The following is a 26,974-nucleotide window of genomic DNA, read 5'->3' as shown; positions in this document are numbered from 1 at the left end:
AAAGAGAGCTAAAGAAAGTAAAGCAGGATTGAAGTGCAGCAATCTACTTATTAATTCTTTTCACAAAATGTTTGTAAAAAACAGAAATAGATGAGAAAAGTGTTTTTATGAATTCTTATGGCTGGCTGCGGGCAGCTCTGTGTTTGGGTGAAGCCATGAGTTTGGGCGTAGAGTAGTGTACCTAAAGTGTCAAATGTAGGGATCCCTGCAGAATTATAGCTCAGTTTTGGAGTCCTATGACAAAGAGAAACCTCATCTTGTAGTTGCAAAAAGGCTGCATTTTCCTGTTGGGTAGGCTAAGTTCTTGCATGTGGAGAAAGACTGATACAGCCCAAGGCCAAGACAGGAATCTTGTGTTTTGAAATTGCAGGCCTTCTTCTCATAATCCCTGTAATTAGGAACTAAAACTGAAGTCTCTGATTGTGTGAGAAATTGCCAACATTACATTTTCTTTCCCATGTTTGCTACTGTGGATCAATTCAAAATGCACCTTTGAAGGCTAAATCAACTTTTCTGCTGATGCGAATCCTCAATAAAATAGATGAGGGAATAGTAAGGAGATAAGAGAAAGAAGGATGTTAAAGGTTTTAAGACATGGAAAAATAAGGGCGAGGGCTGACATTAGAAGACATTTAAATGTTTGTATAAAAGTTGTTGAAGATGCAGAAGTGGTGCCAGATTAGTGACTGTGCAAGAGGTCACTGTAGTTGAGATCCACTGATCTGCAGGCTGTCATGGCAGCATCCCAAACATATGGATGGCAGCTCGGTGGAAAATACACGCCCTCAAATATCACAGTGTCATTCTACATAGGTTTAACGCTAGGAAGATGTTTGTGGATGTACCTTGCTGACTTCTAGCATTGATGCTTGATCTCTGTTTCTGGAGTGTGAGATTTCTCTAACATCCCAGCATCACAGAATGTATTTTACATGGTGATTAGTGCTGCTGAAGGATTTCTCTGTAGATCAAAGTGTTATTGGGAATTGAGTTTGACGCTCAGTTCTGCTGTTCTGCTTCTCATTTTCTGTGTTGTCAGGTACTTCATTCACATGTGCACAGATGTGTGGGTCATGGCCCAAAGGGCCCAAGCCAATAAAGGTCCATAGCCAATATCGGTCCAGCAATATCCTTGGCTCATGAGACAACGTATGGTGATGTTTAGTTTGTTCTTCCAGTTGCTTGGAGGCACAAACCTTTGTGCCTTTGCAATGAGGAATGTTGTTCTTCCATTACTGATCAGGATTTCTGTTGAGAAGAGAATGGACCAAGGAATAACATTGGTTGGGTCCAACAAGGAGTTTCTGAATGCTGTTGCTTCTCCAAGACTGCACACATCTCTTTACTTGAAAGCACTTGGATACATCAGGCTAACTCCTGGATGTCCTGATCTAAAATGAGTTATTTTAACAAATTTCTGCAAATGCAGCTACCATAGGAAAACACCAGCTAAACCAGCAAACCATTTTGCTCCCTGGCAGGACTTGCCCCTAAATCACTAATCTGGTGAAGCTTTGCATATACTTCTACTTTGAATAGTCTATTTAAATCAATGGAACTGCCTGCTACTAACTGCAGCTAAATACATACATAGCATTCTGAAGAATTGGAGCAGGCTTAAGTAATCTTGTTTTGCAGAATTTTAATTAACATACACTTTTGGGTGATAGCTGTGTTCTGATAGTCTATGAAGGTAGCTGATTGTGAATGAAGAGGCCATTAATTACTTCCCAAGCTTTAGAAATTAACCTGAAATATTCCTGACTTTTACTTCAACAGAACATGAGATGAAATCAGACCCCTAAATATAGAAATTTTGTCTTCCCCTTGATAGGAGCTGAAACTTGTATGGCCATCCTGTGACATATCCAAAGAACAATGTGAAATTCTTGCAGCCTTCCTGTTTGAGGAGATTTACTACAATAACAGTTGAGAGACTTGGGCTTCCTGTTCTGCCCCCTCCCAATCAATCTGCTGTTGCCTCAGCATCCTGTTTTGTGTCTTTGTGCTTTACACTGTAGTGCTCATGCCCAAGGTGAGGCCCTGGCATCTTTATTTCCAGCATTCCCTGCTTTTAGAGTAGTTAATTCAGCAATTCTGATATTTTGATGTTTTTATATGATTTAAGCATGAGGACCAGGAAAAGAAAATCTTACCTTGCTTCTGATTTCCCAATCTCTTCTTAAAATGCTCTTTAGCCTCTTCCTCTGTGAAAACTACGTTCTACTGTGACCTCTGCTTTTAATAAATCCCCTAAAACTTACTTCCTTATTCCTAATTTGAACCGTTTAGTGTAATGCACTGCTATTTCTCCTTGCTTGGGAACGTGTTTGCTATTTTGCTCTCATAACCTGTGTGAAACACCCTTTCTGTCATTGTTTCAAGATAAATATTCAATTTTGAAACATGTTTAGGGCTTAATTGAAGAGTGGCTTTTGTGGAATTAAGCCTCTCCTGTTCTGCTGTGTGGTTTTTCTTCCTGCAGAGAATTAAATGGAAGTAGCAGGTGACTCTTCCTTGCACATTTTGTATAAAAACTGTTCAGTAATGACTGAAGGGCCTGTACAGATGGATTCTGGATTCTGAAGCTGCTGCTCCTGGTAGTTTCATAAGAAAAACTGGAAAAAAAACCTGCTTCATGTAACCATAAGAGATGGAAATTCTGTGTGTGGCATTGTTTATGTATTTGTTTTGATTCTCTTGTTCATCTCTTTTAGCAACCTGATGTCATTAACACAAGAAACAACTTCTTGTGCATTGTAGGATGTCAGATGTTCTCTCCTTAATGGATGTATATTTGTACTTTTCTGGCCACCATCACCCTGGGAGCTCTGGGTACTGCTCTAATAAATGCTAATGCTTAGAGCTGCTTGAGTGGAAACATTCTGTAGTTGATTGTAAGAATAAAAAGAGAAAGTGAAATAAAAGTAGCAGATTGGGGAGAAAATACTGAATACAAGCAGCTTTTGTTTGAGGAAACTTGTGACCTGCTATTATTTTGGCAGTGTGAGAGGATCTTTCACTTGCTGGAGAACTGCTGGCATTTGCAGATCTGCACTAAACTCACTGCTGATAGAGCTGTAACATGCTAGAAACATACCCTGAGCCCACAGTGGCAGAGCTGTGCTGGGTGTGATCTTCTGCTGTTACAGAGCCCATGGAACAAATAGGGGCACATCTTCCCTTGGACTTGAGGCAGCTGCAGCTGACTTATGCTAGAGCTTGTGCTAGCAGATACAGCACTTCATTTTCCTCAACATATGTGTATATGCACACTCTGAAAGGAAAAGAGGATTATACAGTGGTGCACTGGCCTGCAGTACCACTGCTGCCTTGTTGCTATGACTTTGGTAATAATGTCTGTTTGGGGTGGGAGGAATGAATTCTTTCGCTTGCAAAATAAGTAAATAAAAATGCAGAAGGCTTTGTGTAAACATGGGTGTTTGGTGTGTCCTAGAGAGGCTTTGTACCACCCTCAGGAGTGACACAGAGCTCGTTCCTCTGCTTCCAGTGCTGAGGAGCAGCTGTTTGGGGTCTGCCATCTGCTGCACTATTCTGTGTCCTCAAAGCCGCTGTAAACTGGGTGTGGAGCACTGCAGGAAGTCTGTCAGCTGTTTTCAAGTCTTTGTAAAAAGTGTAGTTGTAGCTGAGGCTCTGGCCAAGGTGTGGTGGCCTGACCTTTGATGCTCTGGATGCTTGCCCCCTACCCACAAAGCTGTTTGCTAGAGACTTCTGAATACATCCTCTTAAACTGGAGGGGAAGGAGAGGTAGGAACATCTTTGAACCAGTGACTTGTTTGAAACACTCACTGCAAGTGTCCTGGCGATTTAATGACCCAAATAAAAAAAAGTAAGAAGTTGTCTTACTGGGTTTCTGCTTCCCAAAAGAATGTACGTATTCTGGTTTTTTTCTTTTTGAAGACTGGTACTAAAAAGGTCAGTAACAGTCTTATGATTGACCTGACATATGTGATTACACTGTGGCTGTGGTGGTGTGACAGCTGGTCTTTTGAAATAAAATAGATAACTAAATTGTATTGCAGAAGAGAAACAAGGTGAACAAGAGAAGTAAGTTTTGTTCTATAATTTATGCCAAATCTAAAGTATGCAAAATACCATAATTGCATTCTACTTCTGTAACTTTATTTTGGCCCCCAGGTATGTGTATTAGCAGGAGCTTTGCGTAGCTCCTTTTACCAGTACTGTGTGTCCAGTAGTCCAGAATCTTTCAAGGAGGAAAGTGGCATATAAACTTAAGTGTCTTCTTTATTAGCATAAGTATTGCTTTACTCTTTAACTTACTTCTTTTATCTGTACTCAGGTTTTTGAAACGAGGCTTGTATTTTACTGTGAGTGGCTGCAGGATATGAGCTCCATGCTCCAGCCACTGTCAATTTGACTTCAGCTGCTGGTGAAGCTACAATGCCTCATCTGCACTGTTACAACATGCTTTAATTCTTTTAAAATATTTTTTATTGTGGTCAAAACACACCCTTTATGTTAGCAAAGAAATAGCCTGCAGCAAAGAAATTCAAAGTCTGTTTACTACTAGCCTGTGTGTGCCGAGGCTGAGTGTTTGGTGTTGCATGCCAGAGAAATGGGGCTGACGTGTTTCTCCTAAGATTCTCTTAAAGTAGCATCCTGTGCGTGTAACACACCCCACCAGCTTTCCTCTTCTTCCCAATACGGTTGGTTTTCCCCTTAGGAAACAGCTACAGTGTTCCTTCTGATTCATGGAGATTAAATTATGCTTGATTCAGCTCGTCACCAGGGTGTCTCGGGCTTCTTTGAAAGGAAGATTTTAACAATAAGTGACATTCTTCTTTGCTTACAGGAAAGGTTTGAAGTCTGTAATGGTAATTGCAGTGGGTTACTTTTGCACTGGTTGCCATAGGTACTGCAGCAGTTTCCAGATACTCTCCAGCCAAGTGAGACCTTGTAGCTCTCAACTAAAGCAGCAGTTCTTGCTCTTTTTTGATGACACATTTTGTTAACTCCTAAAGTCTCTGATTCAGAAGATGAACTTAAAACTGATAAACATCGAACCTGAATGAAAGATGCCATTCCTTGGAGCTCCATTTACTTGAGCTCGAGTGAAAACCAGTCTTGCCAATATGGTAATGCTATAATAAAGAGTTTATAAAGTAATCACAAATATGTTCTGTTCAGAACTGAGATTGAACTAAATAGGTTGGGTAATTTTTTAGACTTTTATCTTTTTTCAGTGTGTCAGAATCAGTTGTTTGATGTTGTTGCTGACTGCATAACAAAATCCCAATAAACAACCACTTTCTTATAGATTTGCAGAGCTATGGAGGGGGAGGAAATACATAGGAAGCAAAGCTGAATGAAGTGTATCAGTACTGAGGAATCACTGAATTTCCTTTTCAGGGACTGGATGGCAACTGGAAAAAGTTTAAGGATGTAACATAATATGTAAATTTTTTCTTTGTTGCAGGCATCCTGTAAGCAGAGGTTTATACAGGACTTGTGCATTATAGCACTAAGTAGATTTCCTTTTGTTTAAGCTGCTTTTTATGGACCCAGTTCAGCAATCCTGGATTCCGGAAAGCAGAAATACGAAGTTTAAAATCAAAGTATTAAGCCCTCTTCTGATCCTGAGCTGTGAACCCAGGCTAGAGTTGATTTTTTCCTCCAGCACAGCAGAGAAATTCTGAAGATGGCTGAAGCTTTGGCTCTCACTGTGCAGCTAAATGCATAGCTGGTTCTTAATGTTTCTTGTCTCTATTCTTGGAGCTGAAACGTGCTTTGACTAAAGCTTCTGACTTTCAGCAGCATCAGCAACACATCTGACATTGTGGGGCTTATATTTTCATATTCCTTTCTTTTTCTCTTACGCAAACAAAAACAGGAAGAAAGATTTTTGGAGTGCAGGGGGTGCCATATCTGTTTTGGATGTATTTCTTGCTTGACCTTTTAAAAGGTTGTCTGTCAGTGTCAGAGTCATTATAAGTGGGCATTGTTACTTTAACTGAGCTCGGAAAGGAACTGACTCCCCTAAACATATTAGCCTTAAAAAAGAAACAAAAAGCTGCATTCTGTTTTCCCTTGATGTGACATGACTGCAGCTAGCACTGAAAGGACTGCAAACACATTGCCATCTATTTGAAGTACCGAAATAACTCATTAAATTGGGCTGTCACTGCCACAGAATGCGTAGCATAAAGCAGGCCTGTGTTGGAGCCTGTTGACTGAGACAATGCTGTCTGTTTGCTGCCACAGGAGGTACTCATACACGGCTGTGAGGATGTGACAAGGCCTCTCTTTCAGGAGCACAATGGCAAAATGCATTTCAGCTTGTTGTCACTGGGATCTGAAACCCCGTGGTCTTCCCCTCTCTGCCCTTCTGTATGCACAAACCAGTCATTGCTGAGCAACATCAGACCAGTTGCTTCCACCATTTCATACTCCCCAGCAAACCAGTTTTATGCAGAACTTTGTAAAGTGTTTCCTGGCAAAACAGACTCTTGTCCTTGACTTGCTGTAGGTGCCTTAATGTGGTACTTGCTTTGGTTATGTAATTCGATTTTTTGTGGGAATCAAACACTCCATGAACAATGGATAAAGTGGCTCTTTATGGATTTTGGTGCTTATTCTTCATTCTGCTCTTAGAAAATGGCTGGAACGTGTGTTGTGTACTGTAGTTTTTAGTGCTTGCCATGAGACTATAGGGAATATAGGAGTTATTTTATAGTAGCCTCATTCTGGAGTTGGATGGGACTTACTTGTTTAAAGACTCAAAAACATACCAAGTCTGTGCTTCTTATAAACATGTGGCTTGAATAAAGCATTGAGTAAACAAGAGATGGTGAGCAGATCATGTAGCATTATTGTCTTCTAGATGCCTGCCTAAAAGCTTCATCTAAATCACAAGTCTTGGAGTCTCTTCTTATCCTAGTGCCCAGTCTCAAATCTTTGCATCTTTTACCTGGGTGGTTTCTTTGGAAAACTTCCAGTCAGAATAAACCGAATGATAAGGGCTGTAGGTTAGCACTAAGCAGGACTTTTCTTGTAAGGGGAAGGAGAGTTCCAAGTAACCTTTTTAGAGATTTGCATCTACCACAACATTGAGATTTTGCTACTGTCTGTGGTGAGATTGTTGACTGTGAGCAAGAAATGCTGTGTCGTGAGTAGAAACAAAATGTGTGTGTTCAGAGGCTGAAATTGAAGGTAGCAGTTCCCATCTGAGAGCTCAAGAGAAGGAGGTACCATCTGCGACTGGAGTGTAAGGCAACAGTTTGAAAATATGATTCATACACTTCTTCCTCTTTACATTCTTGAGAAAGCAGTTGTCTAACTGAGGATCTTACTAAAGATTTGTGTGAATAAATATTGAACATATGGTTTCCTCTACTAGTTTACTAATGAAGTTGGTATTGTGTGCAATGCTTTCTAAGTATGAGGTCACCAGCCATACGCTGCGAGGTTGTAGCTCAGTTTAAACTAATGCAGTCTCTTTTGCTTTGCCTTCCTTTTCTTACCAGCAGAGGTGTTTCACCACTTCTTGCAGCATCATTGATCCATGCTGCAGTTGATGAAGTTCTCCAAACAGACTTGACTGAATTTAAGCTGCAAAATGTGGAAACGGAGGGAGAAGGAGATGAGGAAAGGTTCACCTGTAAGTATACTTCTTTTTCTGTCTGTGGTTTTCCCAGAGGCTGTCTTTCAGAAGACTTCAGTGTTTTGAAATGTTTCCCAGATTTATTTGGTTAGGCTGCTTGGCAAGCAGCAGTGAATGGAACTTCATTTGCTTTTGCTGTGTATTTGTGGGATGAAAGGAAGCTGTGCTAGTTTTGTGAGCAACATGCAAACACAGTGTCTGGAGCCCTGACTGATCCTGTGGATTGGCTTTCTGAAAGGGAAGAGTGTGCCCTTTTCCCTTCGGTAGAGTGATCTTAGCTAATTACTCCTGTGTTTTGACGTTGACATCACCACAAGTTGTACGGCCACACCAACCATATAAACCATCTTGCTTTTGTCTTGGCAACCAGATTCTGGCTGCTCCACATCTTGAACATCCTGGAACTCCAGATCTTTCTCTTGGCAAGTTGCTCAATAGTCTCTGTCTTTATCGATGATTTCTTTTCTTCCCACTCTGCCCTATAAAGGTGGGATGCTGAGGGAAGAAGAGTCTGATGCATTTGTCTTCTACCTGATGCCTGCATTTTCTCCTGAGTGAGCTGGAGAGAGAGCAGACCTTGGTGACTGAGTACTGGGTTTGTGCCTTGTGTAACAGATGGTCCTAGTGCATTTACGTGCTGAAGTGTTTAACATCAGGCTTCACCAAACCTTCAGTCCCAGTGCCAAGAATTTAAATGGAGCAGGATGCAGGCAGAGTAGAAGATAAAAATGGAGATGTCCTCGGCAACCCAGTCTGTTCTGTAAGAGGAAATCCTCACCCTTCCACTTCTTTGGGATGGCTTGAAAGGCAGTTAGTTCAGTGTGCCCCAAACAGAGCACTGCGATGGCCAGGATATGACACTTCTCATAAGGCTCTTCCAGCATTCATGTCCAAGTCTGAAACGGCAGGAGGGGGAACTCAGTTAATTAAGTCATGCTGCACCCTGATTATGTCATCCCTGGCCTTAATGCTTGTGGCCTTCACTCACTGCACCTAACCTGGCCTGGGGCAGGACTCTGCCTTGAGGGGGAGCTGGCAAATTCAAGTTCAGTGTGACCAGATCGCTGCAGCCTCTACAGGAAAATCAGAAGCAGCATATTGTAACTCACCTAGGATAATTACGTAGGTTTTCACACAGCAGTTGGAAACTGTTATCAGAGCATCCTGCAGTCACTCTGCTGCGGACTCTTTGTTGGCATCTGTGTAATTATCTTTGAGGTGAATATAGCAGTCATATAAGACATGAACTGCTATACATTTGTGAGCCTAAAATTATAACTTGTAGTTCTGGGTCTTATGTAAATCTTGGGCCCACAAACCAAAACCAACCCTATCTGAATGATAAAGAAATAACGTTTAGAAACAAGGAGTAATGAAGAACTTGATAGGACATGGACATTTTCTTGGTCACAAGCATCTAATGTCTCTGGTTACTATATATTGGGGACATTTGTAAGATATTCAGGCTGCTGTTTTACTCTGAAGGCCATAAAGATAGGACTGGAGTCTACTTTTAAGATAGTGCAGGCAAAATTGGAAAATCCTTGGATGAGTTTAATGTTGAACTAGTTCACATTCTCTCACTGTTCCTTGTTGACCAATGCCCCAGAACCCTCCCTGTTCTGGTGGTTGAAACCTTCTTTAATTTCCACTTTACATATTCCTGTCTATTTTGGTTGTTCGTTCTTATGTTACCATTGCCATTTAGATCAAATCTCTATTGACCATTCATTCCCCTATCAAACGGGATGGAAACTGCTCATTGTTCAGGTACTTGGTTGCCTGATCTCAGCAAGGAACAGCTACTTTAAAGGTGTTCATTTTTCTGCACCCTTGGACTGTACTTGTTTTCCCCTATCTTGTAACTGCTATTACATCACTTTAACTGTACAACTAGAAGGAAAGATATTCCTCATGCTACAGCACAGTATGGATTCTCTTCCTGCACTGCAGTAATTATAATAATTCTGCCAAAAAAAAAAAGCATTCTTGGAATGAAAGAGAAGTGATTATATAAAAGCAATGGGGGGGTGTGCACGTGTGAGTACCACTGTTTGTGGTACATTGCAGAAGCATGTCTCTTGTTAAGGTACTAAATTCTTTGTCAGATTTCACAAGCTTGATATTTAAACAGCAATATGTCTCTTCTGGTCAGTATTAGTCTAGACATTTACAAATATGTAAACTAACAGCTGTAGACAAGGCTGTTTAAGATGCTGTCCTATTTAATTATTTTGTTTATGGGATGATGTAATATTTAAAGGTTTTTATAGCTTGCCCATTAACACCTACATATTAAGCAAATCAAAAGTAATTTTGGTTAGTATGTAGTGGCTGTTAATCAAAGATGTGTGTTTAAATTTAAGCTTTCAGTTCTTCAGGCCCAGAGATGCATCTGAAGCTGGCCAGCCACTGTTGCTGAGGAAAAAAAAAAAAACAAAAAGCTTGAGAACCAGGAGTTACAAAAAGAAATTCTGAGGAAGCTTTGATGCTAGCAGTGTTATCAGGAGTCAGGATAAAACAGATACAGGAGAGATAGTTCATGCACTGCAGTTCTTTAGAATATACACTAGTGACCAGCAAATTATTTTTGCTCTATAAATGTTCTTTTCAGTGCATTTTGAAGTTAGTTGATTTAGCATTGAGGCAGGTTTCCTACTCAAATAACAGAACTTTAAATTGTTACCTGTTTGGAGGGATACTGTGTTGCAAAGCTAGACGCAATGCCAAGCACCAAGCCATTCAGTCTGATGAACAGTAAGTTTGGATTAATTGATCTTTGGGATCTATCCAGAAAAGGATTTGAGTGTCTGGCTGGAGCTTTTCAGGCTGTGCCCAATGGGCGCTTGTGGTTCCGCTCTGTAATGACAAAGCTGGAGAGCGGCGGAAATGCTCTGTCCCTCCAGCTTCTACAACCATGAGTATTTAAAAAGCTAAAGATAACAGCTTAAAATTCTAATCTGTTCAGCTCAACTCTGAGTTGAGCTATTGACCTCAGCAAACATTTTCAGACTTCTTGTTATTTCGGTTGAAGTGGTTCAGTAGGACATAACCTGACCCAAAGCCAGGCCAGTGCTTTTTCAACCCTTGCGTCCAAGACAACAGCAATCTCTTCTTGAAGGTTTTTCTGCCCACTTGGTGATTCCCTTTTATTTTTCAGTAGGTAGGAATTCCTATCACTATATCTTACTAATTTTACTTACATAATATTAACATTCATGTCTAATATACTAGACTGATTTTTTTTTGGGTCTTTGTTATGATTTTTGTAATGTAATCACCTGCTTGATAAACCTCTATTTTGAAAAAGAACTAGCAAGTAAAGAAGCTGCTATTATCCCTAGTGTTACACTGTTTTTTGTTGCAACTTTCTCTCCACATTATTCTCAGGACCTCATTTTAATTCTTGCAGAGCCTGTAAAAGCAGGGTGCTGGATGTGTGTATGTAGCTGTAGTGAAAGAAACTTGAAGGAAAGACAGGCCAAAAGATGGGGTAGTGTAGGAAAGTGGGACGCAGCACTTACTGTTTTGTTTCTGTGCTGTCAGTGCTGGATGAGGAGTCGCTGCAGCGCTGCTTTTTTAACAAGCTGAGGGATGTGTGCTGTGAGTGGCAGAAGCAATTGCCATCGCTGAGGCCACTGACGCGCTTCCTGCTGGTGTCCATCCACGCCATCCGCAACGCCCGGCGCAAGATGGAGGATCGCCATGTCCTCCTCCCCGAGTTCAATCAGCTCTTCGGTCTCTCAGTAAGTCTGGACACAACAGGGGAGGCTGGCTGGGCAGCTTTGCAACATTGCTGTAAGCACAGGGGCCTGGTGATGGGTGATCTGTGAATTTCTTGCCGTAAGTTATTTATCGTGTCTGCACTGGAGCAAGGACTTAGTGACTCAGATTGCTGGGGGCCAACTACTGCCCTGATAAAGAAGTGATGCAGGGAGGATCTTGTGCCTTTGGGATTCATGTCATAAGTTATGATACAGGGAGATGGGAAGTTCACCTAGTGCTATGTTGCTGGAGTTACAATGTTCTTGTGACTGACACAACTTGTATATGGATTGAGAGCAGCCCTGAGGAGCAGGACTTGGGGGTGTTTGTTGATGAGCAGTTCAGTGTGACCCAGCGATGTGTGCCTGCAGCCCAGAAAGCCAAACGCGTCCCGGTCTGCATCAAAAGCAGTGAGGGCAGCAGGCCAAGGGAGAGGACCTGCCCCTCTTTTGTGCTCTGGTGAGACCCCACCTGCAAAGATATGTCCAGCTTTGGGACCCACTACATAAAAATGAGATGGAGCTGCTGGAGCAAGTCCAGAGGAGGCCACAAAGATGATGAGAGGGCTGGAGCACCTCTGCTGTGAAGACAGGATGAGAGCTGGGGTTGTTCAGCCTGGGGAAGAGAAGGCTCTGGGGGCACCTTATAGCAACTTCCAGTGCTTAAAGGGGCTACAAGAGAGGGGCTCGGAGCAACCTGGTCTAGTGGAAGATGTCCCTGCCCATGGCAGAGGGGCTGGAATAGGTCCCTTCCAACCCAAACCATTCTATGATACTAAGAACAGAAAGGGGGAGAACAGCAGTTGTACAAGTGCCAGTTCATGAAACTGCCAGAGGACTACATAACCAGCACGCTGCTGCTTCAAATCCAGGTTATTTTTAAGGACATTAAGTGACTAACAGCAAACAAAGAAAAGTAATTGGCCTGCGAAGTACCCATTTCACCCATTTTGTACATGTGTAAATGGACTTAAATTGCCATTTGTATGGAAGAAAGCCCAGAATAAAGAATCTTTGCTTGTTGGTACCAGTCTGTGAGCTATTTTGGTTTTGAACAACAGGAATGTCTTCCTCTCTCCCCCCCCCCGCAAAAGGATGACGTTGATCGTGCTTACTTTGCGGTGTTCGATGGCCATGGTGGAGTGGATGCTGCCAATTACTCAGCAACCCACTTACATGTAAACGTTGGGTTACATGAAGAGATTATTAAGAATCCAGCTGAGGCCTTGAAATGCTCTTTCCAGAAGACAGATGAAATGTTTCTTTTCAAAGCCAAAAGAGAGGTGAGTGGGTAGAGATTAACTCCATTGTATTTAAATAACACTGAGAACTGTTGGACAATGTGGTATTATCCAGAAAATTCTGGCAGTACAGTTTATTTGAATCACTGACTTCTTTATGAAATTATGCTACATATAAAGGTTTTGTTTGATCAAATTACTTCTTATTTTGAGGAAAACCAGTGCTTGGGAGTTCAAGATGAGTAATTGAAAAGAAGTGCTAAAATTATTTAAATTATTCTGACATATCAGTTATTTGGAAGAATGCTGGTGCCTCCTTGTCTAAATTGGGCAGCCTCTAGGTGTTCTGTTGTCCTACCTCTTATCTGGAAAAGAGATTTCTCTCTTCCTGATAATATGGTTGCTATCTTCCTCTTTCCTGTCCTACCATTAGTGTCACTGATAGCTGTAAGTGAAAAATGTGTTCTATGATTTAAATCAGACTCCTCAGTTCATTAAACTTATTGATCAGCTTTGAATTGAATTGGTAAGATGAACATTCTTTCTTCAAATCTGCGTTACACAGTTTGAGAATTCTTAGTATAGAAGTACAATGGAAGTACTCATTGTTAATATCCTCATTTCTGTCAATGAGGTACAAAAGAGGGACCAGCATTTTTATAAGGTCTGATTCTCACTAATCTTTACAGGGAATCTAGGACAGTTAGATTTTTTCCTTTGTTGACGTTCTGATTTACATACCCAAGGATAAGGGGATCTGTGTGGAGCAAGGTATTTGTAGTTGCTAATGTTAGAGTGGAGAATGTGAAAGGGATTGGAGAGATGTGTTTGTGAAATGTTCATTCTACTGAAATTCAGATCTTCTTGCTTTTCTGCATGTCTGTTTTAAACAACAGAGCTCTTAGTCTCCTAGATTGGTTTTAGAATTAATAGCAAGAGAAGGAAGAACATAAGACTGTATTAATCATCTGCATATTAGAAGATATGTTTATAAATAGTCTATTTCAAGTCTCTCTACTATCCTGTACTTTCTTTTTAAAGTATCTGAATTAGGATTAGCAGGTCTAATCTACTGCATTTAGTGTGATTGAACCCAAGTTTTCAGTAATGCCATATATCCTAGCAGGGCTTGTTGCATACTCACCTGACACACCTGTTTTCCTTCTGTAGAAGCTGCGGAGTGGCACAACAGGTGTGTCTGCATTGATTGTAGGGAACAAACTACACATAGCATGGCTGGGGGACTCTCAGGTGATGCTTGTGCAGCAAGGGAAAGCTGTGACATTAATGGAACCTCACAAACCAGAAAGAGAAGTAAGTCTGGCTTGTTTTTTCTTCTTAAGTGTGTGATGTCAGATTCTCTCTTGAAACCTCTTGGAGTCAAGCCTTTTTAAGTGTTTGGTGCTTTACATAAGTACATCTACTGCATGGTAGGTTGCATGGAATTAACAATTTCTTGTTTTGCATCCACTCCTGTGTCTTGACAAGGTGATTCCTACACCTTGCCTGCTTGAAGGTACTAATGAATGGTACTCATAGTCCTGACTTCAGTTCCTGCTCAGATTGTTGAAAATTTGCAGTAATTAAAGACTTTCACAGGATTTTTGTGTGTGAATTTAAATCTGCCTGTTACAAAATATCTTAGTAATTTGAGATTAATGGCAATTTAAAATGTTAGCATAATGCAAGTCTTTCATTATATGCAGTACTGTCATTGAAAAGCTAATGCTAATCTGCTGGTCTAACTGGCTTAAAGTGTATTGCATTTCCTATCTATTTTAAATAGCCAGGTATTTTATTCCATGAAATTGGATGGGGACCTTGCAAGTTTACCTGGCATTGCATGAGCCTTTGCCTTCATTGCATGAATATTTGTAATAACTGAGTAGTTAAAGGAGTATCAGGGCAAAGACTATTGTTACTTAGCCTAGTTATCATGTATTTCATTCTGAATATTTATATATTCACCCAGTCAGTTGCTGTATGGAATGGGAAGAAGTGGCAGGAGAATTTACTCATCCATATGGGAAAGGATATGATGGTACAAAAACTTGAGAATTCTGCTTTTTTTCCTGCTTTATGGATAAGCGGATAAGCAGATAAGCCATGGCAAGGATGGAAAGTAGTGGCTTGTTTCCAGTAATCCTGTGTGCATGTTTCCATGCTAGATTCTGATATGTGTGTTTGCTGTATTCATTGTAGAAATATAGAAGCTGGAGCAGCAAACAAAATGTATTCCCCTGTTTTTCAGGATGAGAGAGCAAGGATTGAGACTCTGGGTGGCTGTGTAACCTACATGGACTGCTGGCGGGTTAATGGTACCTTGGCTGTTTCCAGAGCAATTGGTGAGATAAACCATCAGAATCAGTAAACTTCAGATTAAAGTTGATCAAAACATGCCACCTTAGGCTGTTTACTGTAAATGGTGTCTTGTTCAGCATCAAACAAATAGTAAACCACTTAGCTGTCTTTCCCATAAGGCTTGCAGCTACATCATCTTTTTGGTTTTACTGTGAGCATAGAATGTTGTTTTATTATACATACTAGCCATGATAGTCCTATTTTTTTTCTAATACTAAGTTTTTTGCTTCTTATAAATGCCTAAACTACTGTAATGTTTTACAGTAGTTTAACAAATGTGCAGCATTTAATTTGTAAAAGTGGAGGAAGCAATAAATGTTTATCTAGCCTTTTTTATGTGCTTGAATGTCTGAATTGTGAGGGGGTTTTGTCCACTTTATTATGAATGTCTCTTTCTCCTGACTGCAGATCTTTCTGCTTGAGTCAAATCACTGCATTCTCCTTCAATATCCAGAAATTTGGAGCATTTTAATTGTAGTATTCTTACAATCTTATTAAACAAGCTTACTTTGCTAATTGCCAATTAGGGCAAAAAGAGGAAAAAACCCTGGGCAATACAGTAGATGTAATGTATGAGTGGGAGCAGATTACTATGGAATTTGTATAAAGCTATTTGGATCAGTAGCAACTCATATTTGGTAAGTATGTCCATACAAAACTGATAAACTAAATACAATGAGCAGATTCTTAGGGCATTGTGCTATGTATCTGGATAGCTAAGAAAAATCTGATTTTCTTGGCATTCTGAAGGCTGTACAAGAGGCACACCTGCAAAATGAACACCTGACTATCTCCTTGCACAAATACATTTCTGAAAGAAAAACTTTAGGAATAAATTCCTTATTTTCCCTGCAAGATTAGGGGAGCATAAATTAAAGTAACTCCTTAGAAACCCACAGGATTTAGGTGGGTTCCAAGCATCCTTAAAGAAACTAAAGTGTCTTCCATGCTTATTCCATAGCTTTTGACTACTCTTGTCCTGCATCAGGTATCTCTGGAACATGATTTGGCTGTTCTTGAGGATGGTAAAAGTGATTGGTGGGTAAGGAAGTAAGTGTTGGCGTGTGAAGTAATAAAGCCTTTGCTTTGGTTGCTTGTCTCAGGTGACATATGCCAGAAGCCCTACGTCTCTGGTGATGCAGATGCAGATTCCTTCGAGCTGACTGGCTCAGAAGATTACTTGCTCCTTGCCTGCGATGGATTCTTTGATGCCATCAAGCCCCATGAGGTTGTAGACTTGGTCCTGGATCATTTGATGCAGACCAAAGGAGTGGGGCTCAAAGCAGCAGAAAGACTGGTGGCTGCTGCCAAGGAAAATGGATCCAGTGACAACATCACTGTTCTGGTGGTGTTCTTGAGGGATCCTCAGGACATCCTGGCAGACTGTCTCAACGACTCTAAGAGCCCTAGGGCTGATGATGATGCTCAGAGCTCACCCTTTAACTTCCTCAGCTGCGAGGCAGCCGCCACACAGTGACAGAATCTGTTTAGTCCAGAATGTTCAAGTAAGTTCATGTAAGGAACTGCTTTCCACTGAAGAAGCCTCTAATACAGTAGGCAAAATGTATCAGGAAAAAAGGACAAATTGACAAACATGGAACAGAAAGGCAAGACGCCTTTTACTGAGTTCCCATTTGTCTTTTCCTTCTCCCTTTTTTCCGCCCCCTCCCCTCAAAAAACACTGAACAGACATGGAGATTTGTACAGCTATTTCATCTCTGGGAGCAAACCCTGAAGTGTGTCCCAGGGCTGCTGGTCATATCCCTCTGTCCTGGAAGTGGTAAGAAACCGTAACAGGTATAAGCTAATGGATGAGAATATGCCTTTCATGAATTCTGAGTGAAAATTTAAATTAGTGCTTAAAAAGAGCACTGTATGTTGTACTTAACTGTGATGTTACTTTGGAAGTTGGAGGGGGGAAGCTGTCCCCACCACAGAAAAGCTTCCTCCTGTGTGTGTTCTGTGGGAACAGGCTCAGTGTGTAGGGACTGGGTGACACCAGTGTGCTGTGTAAGGTGCTTTTGGTTTGTACCAAAGATACTACAAGAATGATGCGGCCTCTTTACTCAAACAGAAACGTTTAACATTTGTGTGTATGGAGAGGAGAAAATAAAACTGGATGCTTCAGAAAAAGCAGGAAAACCAGCTAGAAATATCCTGGGGAAAATGGTAAAAAATCATCTGCTTTCTGGGATGCTCTGGTTTATAGACTGGAATCTGATATTTAACTGCACTGGATTATTTCCCCCTAAGAAATATGCTTATTTGGCTATTTGGCAACCTGAAAAGGAAAGACCCCTCTTGTGGTATTTGAGAGAGATCTTTGCAGTTTGTGTGCTCAAGCAGGTGAATGTGCTCTTCCTACCACTATTTTGTGTACTATAGCAAAGGAGAAGTTTATTTTTATTGTAAATGTTTATTTGTTAATTTTCTGAACTTTACACTTGGAGGAATGTTCTGCAGTTTTACTTTATTTTGTTGTGGTTTTTATTTAAACTGGAATTTTAAAGTGTCTCTGTCTTTATTATCTGGTGTAAAAAACCTGACTACCCTCAAGTGCCTTAAATATTTCACCCAAGGATTGCTGGCTGCCTATCACAGTCTGGTCAGCCAGTTCCTAGTTTCTAAAATGTGACTTTCTGTTTTCATTGACGCACTTAAATGTTTCAATTTTTTTGTGAATTATTTAGTGGTAACTAGGTTTCAAAAAAACATCTTTGTTGCCAAATCTTGTGGTTTGTGGAAAAGCTTCACTGTGATTTACTCCCTGCCCTGTGCAGAAAGCTCTAGAGTTAATCATAAAGTAACAATTTGAGTAATTATTTCATTTAAAAAGAAGTAACTTCTGGCCTTCACAAGTAAATTTAGTAATACAAACTAGAAACAGTTTAGTAACAGTTTTTATTAATGGAAGGTTAATTTGGCCACATTTCATGAACCTTTTGGGTCTGAATAACTTTCTAAGGAACTGTGAAGCTCAGAGGATGAAAGAACTGTAATGAATGTGTGAGGGTATTGCACAACTGCTCTATTCATGATGTGCTAGAGCTTCTGGTTGTGTTTTGTCTTGCCGGGATAGCAGAACTCAACAAGATCTGAAGGCTCAATGGTAAATTTGTTATTAATTTTGCTGTCTAAACAAAAAGTGCTTTGCATCTGGCAGCAAGATTGTATGCCACATTTAGAAGCACATGTCATTGCCATATGTCAGTCCTGTTGATTAAAATATGTTGAGCATTAATGTTGCTTAGGGAGGAAGTTTAGGTAGAAGAGCTGGAATGGCTCAAAGGAGGAACAGAGCAGCACTGTCCATGTCCAAAGTCTCTGGATCCTTCACTGATGTGGGATGACACAGTGACCCAAGGCTTTTGCTGAAATTGCTGTGGAAGATCCTACAGTTTTTAATGCAGGAGCTCCACAGTGACCTCCTCTCTCACTACATTGCAGCTCAGACAGCAACTGCCTTTTTGCCACAGGAGCTTTTCTTCTGAGAAGATCGTAAACAGTTTTCCATCCTACATTTTGATGCCCTAAAATATATGGGGAAGGATTTCCATTGTGGCAGCCTGGTGGGCTGGGCATCAGTGTTTGTAGTGAACCTTCTTCAGTTAAGGAAGCCCTTAGACTTGTGCAGTAATCCCCTTGGATTTATAAATTTGATTTCTCGCCCAGATACTCGATTCCATGCTAAATCCTGATGGCCACTAGTGCCTCTTGGTGTCTTGGAAATAGTTCTATTATTAATATAGTAAGAATCATGCAGAATTGTTTGATGTTATTGCTGTCTGAGGTTTATCAGCAGAGGGGGAAGCTATTGTATTTATGAAGGGAGGTGTGAAAAGTTGGTAAGTCCATGGTGTGGTTTAGTTTCTGAAATTTGCCAAATTTCCTCAAAGGTGGAGGGGACTGAACAAGCCAAAGTCTTTGTAATGGTTCTTTTATTTTAACCTTTTCTGGGCAGATTTGCATTACAGAGGCAAGAAAGTCTTAAGTCTTTTGATGGAGGCTTGCAGCTATATGAGAATGTCCTTTTTTTGTTTCAAATTTGATAATTTCTGTTTTATGGGAGCTAAGTGAAGTGGGCCTTTAGAAAGCTGTCTGTGGCAATCATAAAATCTAGTTCTCAAGCAATGCTCTAGGGAAGAAATTCTGCATTCTTAGAAGCTGTTCCCTTACATTTGCATTCATTCTGACTGACATAGTGCTTCATTTCTTTGAGATGTAAATGGATAGGAACAATCTTTGAGAACTCATACAGATTGCAGCATGGATTAAAAGTATTTCTCTCATTTTCAGAGACTTCTTACTAGCTTTAAAAAGTCTGGTCAGGTCAACAGAAATTGTAACAGGTCAAAAAAGGGAGTTTGTATCCCATCACTAGAATAAGTAATTCCTAATGTGTCATCTACAGGAAAATCCCAAATACTGTTTGGGAGGAGGCTGTAGAAATTAGTTGAAGGATTCAAGACAAATGTTCAATAATTTTCATGTCTTACTAGACTCCAAATGAATGTCTGCTGCAGCATTTTAGCACTCAGCAGAAGAAAAATTGCTCTTTAAAGGAGACTGAATTTTTAAAACAGAGCACACTTAAATTCTTTCGTTGTGTGATTGGAAACTGGCTTCAGTTGTTCTGCTTAGTGGATATCCAACATCTCTTTTGCTTATGGGTAATTCATGCTTCTACCTTCTCTTCCTTTCCCCATCCTCTCCTTCAAAGACACACACCTAAGACAGTGAATATTCTGGGTCTGGCAGAGACAAGATTAAAATTTTACAAATTACATTTGTTGGGAGTTCGTTTTGGCGTCTTTTTTTTTTTTCCCTGAGAATACAGATGAGAGAAATGCAGGAAAATTTTTAGAACAGAGGGAGATTAAGTAAAATCCACCCTCTGAGTGATGGAGGAGTGAAAGAGAGAGACAGGAATGCATTTAAGTATTATTAATGCCTATTTTAAAAAGGAAGTGGGCTGGAAAATAGAGCTACAAATGTCAGTTCTTTAGAGCGAAATACCAGTGCTTGAAAGAATTGGAAACACACCCATTAAGAAGGCAGAGCTCAGCTGTGGTAACTCTGTCTTCAAACAGCCAAAGAAGGAATAGCACTAAAAGTGTCCAAGGTGACTTGCTGTGACCCCTCAGTGCTACCTGGAAAGCTAATTCTACTAAATGGATTTTTCCAAACATCCTACCATGTAAAGTAGTGCTAAGAGGGAGCATCCAGCCTCTGCAGTTCCTGGTCACTGTGCAAGTGCTGCTGTGAGTAAATGTGGAGTGTGTTAATGAGTGGAGGGGATGGTGAGCCCTGCAAGATGAGTAATTGGGCACGGAGTGGTTACAGCAGTGTTGGCAGTTAAGCAGTGTTAATCACAGTGATGGCTTTAATACCATTTAATAGACACTTATCTCAATTCAAAGTCAGATGTGATGCTGCTCTTTTAGAAAGCATTTCCAGTGCCATTAACTTTCTGTCATGAGGAGCCACTAAAATTTCCATTATTTTGTCAGATGTTGGGAAAAGTGCTTCTCTTGCTTTCTGAATTCTGGAGATAAGTTGGCTGTGTGCACTGGAAAACCTGTTTTCAGTTGATAGCTTAAATCAGTTCTTTGGAGTTGAAGCTTTCCTCCCAGGCAAAAAACCAAAAAAAAAAACCATCAAAAAACCCCCACCTAAAAACTAACCTAAAGACTTCAAAAACTAACCTAAAAAAGGTATTTCCAAAACAAGTGGCCAAGAACTTTTGTAAATGGTATTTTTAAATGGCATTGCACAAAAGGTAGCTAGCAAATACCCTCCATCTATAAAGGGCATTGACAGTAAAGTCTAAATTAATATTCCAGCTCTACTCTTTGTACAAATTTGACTCTGTTGGTTAAATTATTTGTATTCTTGTGGATGCAGGTACTGAACATACAGCACCAGCCATTGTCTGTTTCCAGTCTTACAGTACTGAAGTATCAAGCAAATGCTTTAGGGAGAAGGTGGGGGGGATGTTAGCCACAACAGAGCAGATTGCAGATGATTCATGTATAATTCAGCTCTGGTTAAGCCTGAATTAAATTTCCCTGCTTAGTTCTATCACTGTCCCTTTTGCAATTGGGCCTGTGCCTTCAGAGAGAATCCTACTGAGAAGAAATAGTCCATTTTCCCTTTTCGAGGAGCAAACCCTCCTGATGAACAAAATGCCACTCAGGAAGGATTGGAGAAGGAGAAAAATGAGCTTTCAAATGAATGCAAAACTTCCCAATCTACATGAAGTTATGTACTCTCCCTAAACACAAGTTTATAGCAGGTCTGGTTGCATTTGAGTAGTGCTGGAAGGCAGGGGAGTTTCTGCCAAGCTCATCCTAACCTTTCAAACAGCATCAAAACCAAGAGGCTGGTCCTCTCTGCATTACTGAATCAAGCCACTAAACCAGCCAGCCCTGTGGAGTATTTGTTTTGCAGCATTGACAGCTCTTAAGAGCTAAGGCAGACACTTTCTGAATGTGTTTTGGTTGGGCTTAATATATTTCTTGGATTTTATTTAATTTAAAGCTATTCTTATTTATATAAGTTGTGTCAGCTGGGAAGTAAACAAATGGAGACTTGAAGGAGTGACTGCACCTCTGAACGTGTATCTGTCAATAAGCACTTCTTAAAATAATGCCTTAAAATGAGCTGGTAGGCTCTTGTGACAGATAAGGTTATCTCGGCATGGAACAGGAAACCAAAATCTTCCAGAGAATCACTTAAACCTTTATTTTGGTGTGACCCATCAGACCTGAACGCTCACAAGCTGTTCAGTGTCCCTGGTTTAATGCGTGCTCCAAGCTGTGCACGCTGCCGCTGGTGCACACAAAAATAAACAAGGGACAGCTGTGTTGGCCACATAGAAAATTTAGCAAGATGCAGTTTTTGTTAAACAGTAGAGGACAAAATCAATAGGAAAAGAAATGTTTTCAAGCTTCTTGGAATGCAAACAATGGAATAAAAAAAAAGCAGCCTAGAAGAGTTGGCAGTGCACTGTCGGCTGAAAACCACTGTTTCAAGCAAATGAATTTAGCTGCTTTGTAATGTCTGTTTTATTTTGATAACAAACTCCTCTCAGTCAGAGTTTTGTCTTATTATGTGCTTTTTAGTTGAAGAGACAAGATATATTCAGCTCCTTAGAAAGTTAAATATATCTGGGCTTTGTGACTAGCTAGATTCTGATTATTGAATTTTCTCTCAACTATTAAGCCTGATTACTAATTTCCAGGAGATATTAATATATCAAATACTGAAGTTATTACTGATTAAATGGTTCTGGATTTCCATGCACAGGAATGTCATTGGTCCTTCCTGATCTAGTGGATGACTCCTTGAAGTTATTTATCCCTTTTGAGGCAATACATTAGGCAGGTAGAAGGTTTGTTGCTTTGGCAAATGGAGCCCGAATGTGTGACCATCATTCCCGCCAGGAACTATTTATCCTTTTATCTAAGCAATGATAGTTCTATTTGGATGTCCAAGGATAAAGAGATAATAGCTAGGAAACCAGGGTGATCCTATGGGGACCTTCTCAGGGCAGTAAAAATACTTCCTTTTTTTCATGGTGCCCTTCATAACTTTGCGAAAAGGCATTCAGCTGAATATTGCATGATTAATGCTGCTTTCTTTGTGTTTTTCCCACTTTTTGGTTTTTTTTCCTTCAGTGTGTTTAATAATAGCAAGGTATTTGTTTTATTTGGAGTCAAAACTTTGTACTGACAAAAAAAGGCCAGTATAAAGTTTTTAGCTCTAAGTTCCTCTAACTTAATTACTTTAATTACTTTTAACTTCCTCTTCTGCAAGTCACTTCTGTTCTGTGTCCTCCCTATTTTCTTCCCAGTTTTCTTTTTCTCTGTCTTTTATGTCCTTTTACATTGTCATCCCCTCCCTCCCCAAAACGCTGCTTTTTAGGCTGTAAAATCTGTTGGCAGTTAAGTCAGTTTAGTTGCCACTTTGTAATTTTCACTTCATCTGTGTCCATAGTGAATTTGGTCTGATCTTTGGAGGCCTGCAACACCAAGTCTAAAAAGAACCATGTCAGCTAGGAAGATGAGAGACTAGAATAACTGTTGCTTTGGCATGGACCAGTATTGGATATGTGAGAAGAAAATCCTGTTATTTGTATTTTACTTCATAGGAATGCTTAAGCTTATGTCAGGTAACAATAGCTCTCACCCTGATTACAGGACTTCAGAAATGTTCTTGTCTCTGTATTTCCTTGTTCCTGCAGATTGACTGTGCTTTCAAACATTTGCACTGTTGAGAGTGGGGGGAAAAGCTTTCTGCCTTCCTTCCCCTCCCCAGCTCTCTCTCTCCTGCCACAGTTGGCTGAGCAGTCAGGTTGGGAGCAGCAGCACATCCCGAGGCTCAGTGACCTCTCAGTCAGTGCCATTCTTCAGGGTCTGCTCCGTACTGTAATGCCAGTCCCGTGCTTGTGTAGTGGTAAGTGAGACCTCTGTAACTGCTCCTGCTGACTTAAAACTGTATGTTCTTATCAGTATTAAAAGAGTACAAGAGCAGAGCACATTTCTTGCCACTGTGTTGGCTGATGAACCTTGAATGAAAGTAAGAGGGCCAGTGATTTTGAAATAGGAGCTGTTAGCCAAGTTTTGTAGAATCATAGTCCTTATTTATTTTGTATGCTAATCTGCACTTGTGACCCTGAGCAGAAAAGCTGCAGTACAGCAGGTTTTATAAGCTGTGGCTTAACCAGTTATCTAGTCTCTTAAAACTCTTGTTTAAGCTGACTGGTTTTATGCACAGGTCAGAAACCTGTTGTCATTGATCATTAAATGCTATGCATATTGTACATTCAGTTACATGGATTGTTCTAATAGTGCTTGTGTGTATCATGCTACATAACCATATTTTTTTATATATGTATGTATTGCATGAGGTTTAATTGTTGGGATTTTTTTGTATTGTCACTTTTGTATTCACACAGTGCCTCATGTATCTATTTGCATATTGCAAGAAGTTGTTTCAAAGCAGTGATTGGAAACAGGTGGGGATAAGAACTGCCACTGTAGGATCTGATGTTTCTGAAGTATTAATAAAGTATAGTGATTCGAAACACTGTTTGTTTCTTTTCTTAAATCTATGTTTCATTCTAATATTTCAAGTAGCTCATATTGCAACTTTTTCATGTAGGTCATGCTGCACATTTTTGAGTGGTTACTCTCACCATGTTACCTTCCTCCATGGGGCTTTTCTGGGAAAAGAGGTCAGTGGAAGCACTAGAAGGAAGCAATCCTTGGGATTACAGTGTGCTTACTTGAAAAGATGAACGTCACTAAAACAATTTTAGGATTACATACCTCCAATTTATTGATTTGGTCTGTTCCTTCTTTTTCCCAGCTGACCACAGTGACAATGCAGGTTAAGTGGGGTGTACTGCCTGCGTCCTGCAGTAATGTGATAATGATCTGAGAGACCCTGCTGCAGCCAGAGATGGTGACAATTTATTTACTTGCATACTTGTTAAAGAAGTGGTCTTTGACCGCTGAAGTGGAAGGCTGGAGAATGAATTCTCAGAGTGTTAGGGCTAATTTACTACAGGACATAGAGAAAGTTCTAAGAAGGATGGTAACCTGAAATACAAGTAAGGCTTGGAAGCTAAACTAACTTGTGTGATTGTTTCTGAAGTGCAGGTGTTCATATCCTCAGGAGAGGAAGGCATAAGGAGAGCAGGACAGAGATGGAAGACTTGACAAAAGGCAAGCTTTAACAAGGGGATCTGAGATATGCAATCTTCCAGGCAGTTTGTCTAAATGCTTTTGTATTTATCCTAGAGAAGGAGAGAATAGAAGTCTGCAAGAACGCAGAATGCTGCACCACAGGGAAACAGAGAAAGTATTTTTTGAAATACAAAAATAAGTATAACCATAAGGAATCATCAGGTATATTCTGGTCAAGATGTTGTGGGCATGCTTGAGCCTACTTCAGACCAAATCTCAAGGCTCTTGAAAAAATCTTCCATTTCACGGTCTTAAGAGTCTTTTTTGGTTTGTTTTTATTTTACTTTTTTAACAGTAAGAATTGAGGGGTGAAAATTCACTTGTAATAATCTCTAAAAAAAGCAGTAAATTCCCAGAAAAATGTAGACTGGGGATTTGCTTGACTAGGTTTAGCAGCAGTTTTGCAGCCTGTGATTCACTGGGCTCACCAGGGAGCACAAGCAGCAGCTGACTGCCACTGTTCTTCTGTGGTCTTGTAAAGCAGCTGTGGGAGTCCATCAGCCAGGTAACTCCACAGTCCAAAGGCAACTACAGCTGATCTTTGCCAACAACAACACAGAGCTGAACAAAGTCTCATAGGAATCCCTGGCACTTCCTAACAAAGGGCGCTGCCTTCCTCTAGGTCTGAGCCTGTTCCAGCTGCAGTTGAGAACAGGACTGGACATCACCGTTGTTTCTCCTTGCTGGTGCCCAACGTTGGCTTTGCTGTCTCCTTTTGAATAGTAGGAGATGAAATCCAGGCATTGCTGATTCTTGGCTGTGCTGTCGTACTCGTGACTGTTTTCCTTCTCATCCAACAGATCCCCACCCACCCATGTGTTCAACATGGGGCTCAGAGCCAACCTTCTGCTCCAGGACTCCAGTCATTGCAGGCTCTGTTGCAGGAGGGTTTGAGCAAGAAACAATCAATAAGCCTATGGAAGTGAATGTAAAGGAACAGCCCTTTGGCCAGTTTGGGTCAGCTGTTCTGGCCATGCTCCCTCCCAGCTTCTTGTGCACTTCCTCACTGGCAGAGCCTGGGAGACTGAGATGTTCTTGATTTAGAGTAAGCACTGCTTAGCAACAACTACAACATCAGTGTGTTATCAACATTATTCTCACACTGAATCTAAACTACAGCACTGTAGCAGCTACTAGGAAGAAAATTAACTCTATCCCAGCCAAAACCAGGGCTCTGCCAACAGCCTGGAAATGCCTATCCTTTCCACCTGGGAAATGGAGTGAGCAGAAGTGCTTCTTCAAAGACTGGGAGAACTTTAAGAAATATGGGCTCTCCTAGTAATGCAGACTTCACATCTCTGCCATTTGGTGAGGGATAGGTAAAACATTTTCTGCATCTAGATCAAGTTTGCTATTCAAGTAGCACTAATGTAGATTACAGGCTTTCATCTTACTGTCTCTAATTTTTTTTTTAAGAAATCAAGCATAACCTTGAATATGTCATGTAGAAAGTTGTTTGTAAATTACATGTAAAGACTGTAATGGGTATCTACCTGTTTCACCAAACTGATACTGCAGTTTTGCAAATGTAACTGTGCAGGTCTTTTATGGTCAATATCCCTTTTATTAAAAAAACCCCCAACAAATAACCTTGGTGGGTTTTTTCGAAGTGTTAAGCTGTTCTTGCACTCTTCTGATTTGGATCTCTAAGGAAATCTGTTATTGGTTGCACTACAGCAAATTCTTAATATCTTGTTAGATGCTTTTTGATAGTTGTGTTTTGTTTTGTGTGTTGTTTGTTTTGTTGGGGTTTTTTTGGTTTTTTTTACTGGAGTCAAAATGTTTTGAAGTTTGGATTTGCCACATTCTCATGTTGTTATGTTGAGCTGTTTGGAAAGGATCTTAAGTTCTCATTAGAATGAGAAAATATTTAAATGTTTAAATGCTGCAGCTGTTACCTAGCCTTCAAATAGAAGTAGCTCTTGGAAAGAACTATTTTGAACAAGCCTTGACAAAGATAAACCTGCTCATTTTATACAAGAGTTCACAGTATGCTTGAGGCACATAGTAAGGCAGAACTAGGTACTTTTTGCATAGCCTAGAAGAAAAAATTCTACCTGTGTTGTGGTGAGCCAGGCTAGCTACAGAACTGCAGCCTGCACTTTGGTGTTCTGTTTTCCCTGAAAGGATTGCATTGAAAAAGAGACTTCCCACATCATATTCCAGGCTATAGAGTAAGCACTTCCAGGAAAAAGCCTGTGACTTCCTTGTACC

At 40.4% G+C, this 26,974-nt stretch overlaps 1 protein-coding gene across 1 annotated transcript; it reads left to right on the top strand.

The window, feature by feature from the left end:
- Nucleotides 1-7,404: 7,404 nt before the first annotated feature.
- PPM1F (protein phosphatase, Mg2+/Mn2+ dependent 1F) lies at nucleotides 7,405-24,098 on the top strand. Its single transcript, XM_008634236.2, has 6 exons — nucleotides 7,405-7,639; nucleotides 11,189-11,388; nucleotides 12,501-12,689; nucleotides 13,818-13,961; nucleotides 14,899-14,992; nucleotides 16,112-24,098. The coding sequence occupies exons 1-6, from the start codon at nucleotides 7,420-7,422 to the stop codon at nucleotides 16,483-16,485; spliced, it is 1,221 nt and encodes a 406-aa protein (XP_008632458.1). The 5' UTR covers nucleotides 7,405-7,419; the 3' UTR covers nucleotides 16,486-24,098.
- The last annotated feature ends 2,876 nt before the right edge of the window (nucleotides 24,099-26,974 follow it).

The sequence above is a fragment of the Corvus brachyrhynchos genome, unplaced genomic scaffold, assembly GCF_000691975.1.
Source record: "Corvus brachyrhynchos isolate BGI_N302 unplaced genomic scaffold, ASM69197v1 scaffold114, whole genome shotgun sequence".
Taxonomy (NCBI): Eukaryota; Metazoa; Chordata; class Aves; order Passeriformes; family Corvidae; genus Corvus; species Corvus brachyrhynchos.
This window is presented reverse-complemented; position numbering and strand designations above follow the sequence as displayed.

What these genes read in the sequence shown, in the direction of transcription:
- PPM1F (XM_008634236.2), top strand. Translation starts at nt 7,420, where the DNA reads ATGAGGTCACCAGCCATACGCTGCGAGGTTGTAGCTCAGTTTAAACTA. An exon ending in ATCAGCTCTTCGGTCTCTCA is followed by an intron (nt 11,389 to 12,500) that starts GTAAGTCTGGAC and finishes CCCCCGCAAAAG; the next exon opens with GATGACGTTGATCGTGCTTA. An exon ending in CTCACAAACCAGAAAGAGAA is followed by an intron (nt 13,962 to 14,898) that starts GTAAGTCTGGCT and finishes CCTGTTTTTCAG; the next exon opens with GATGAGAGAGCAAGGATTGA.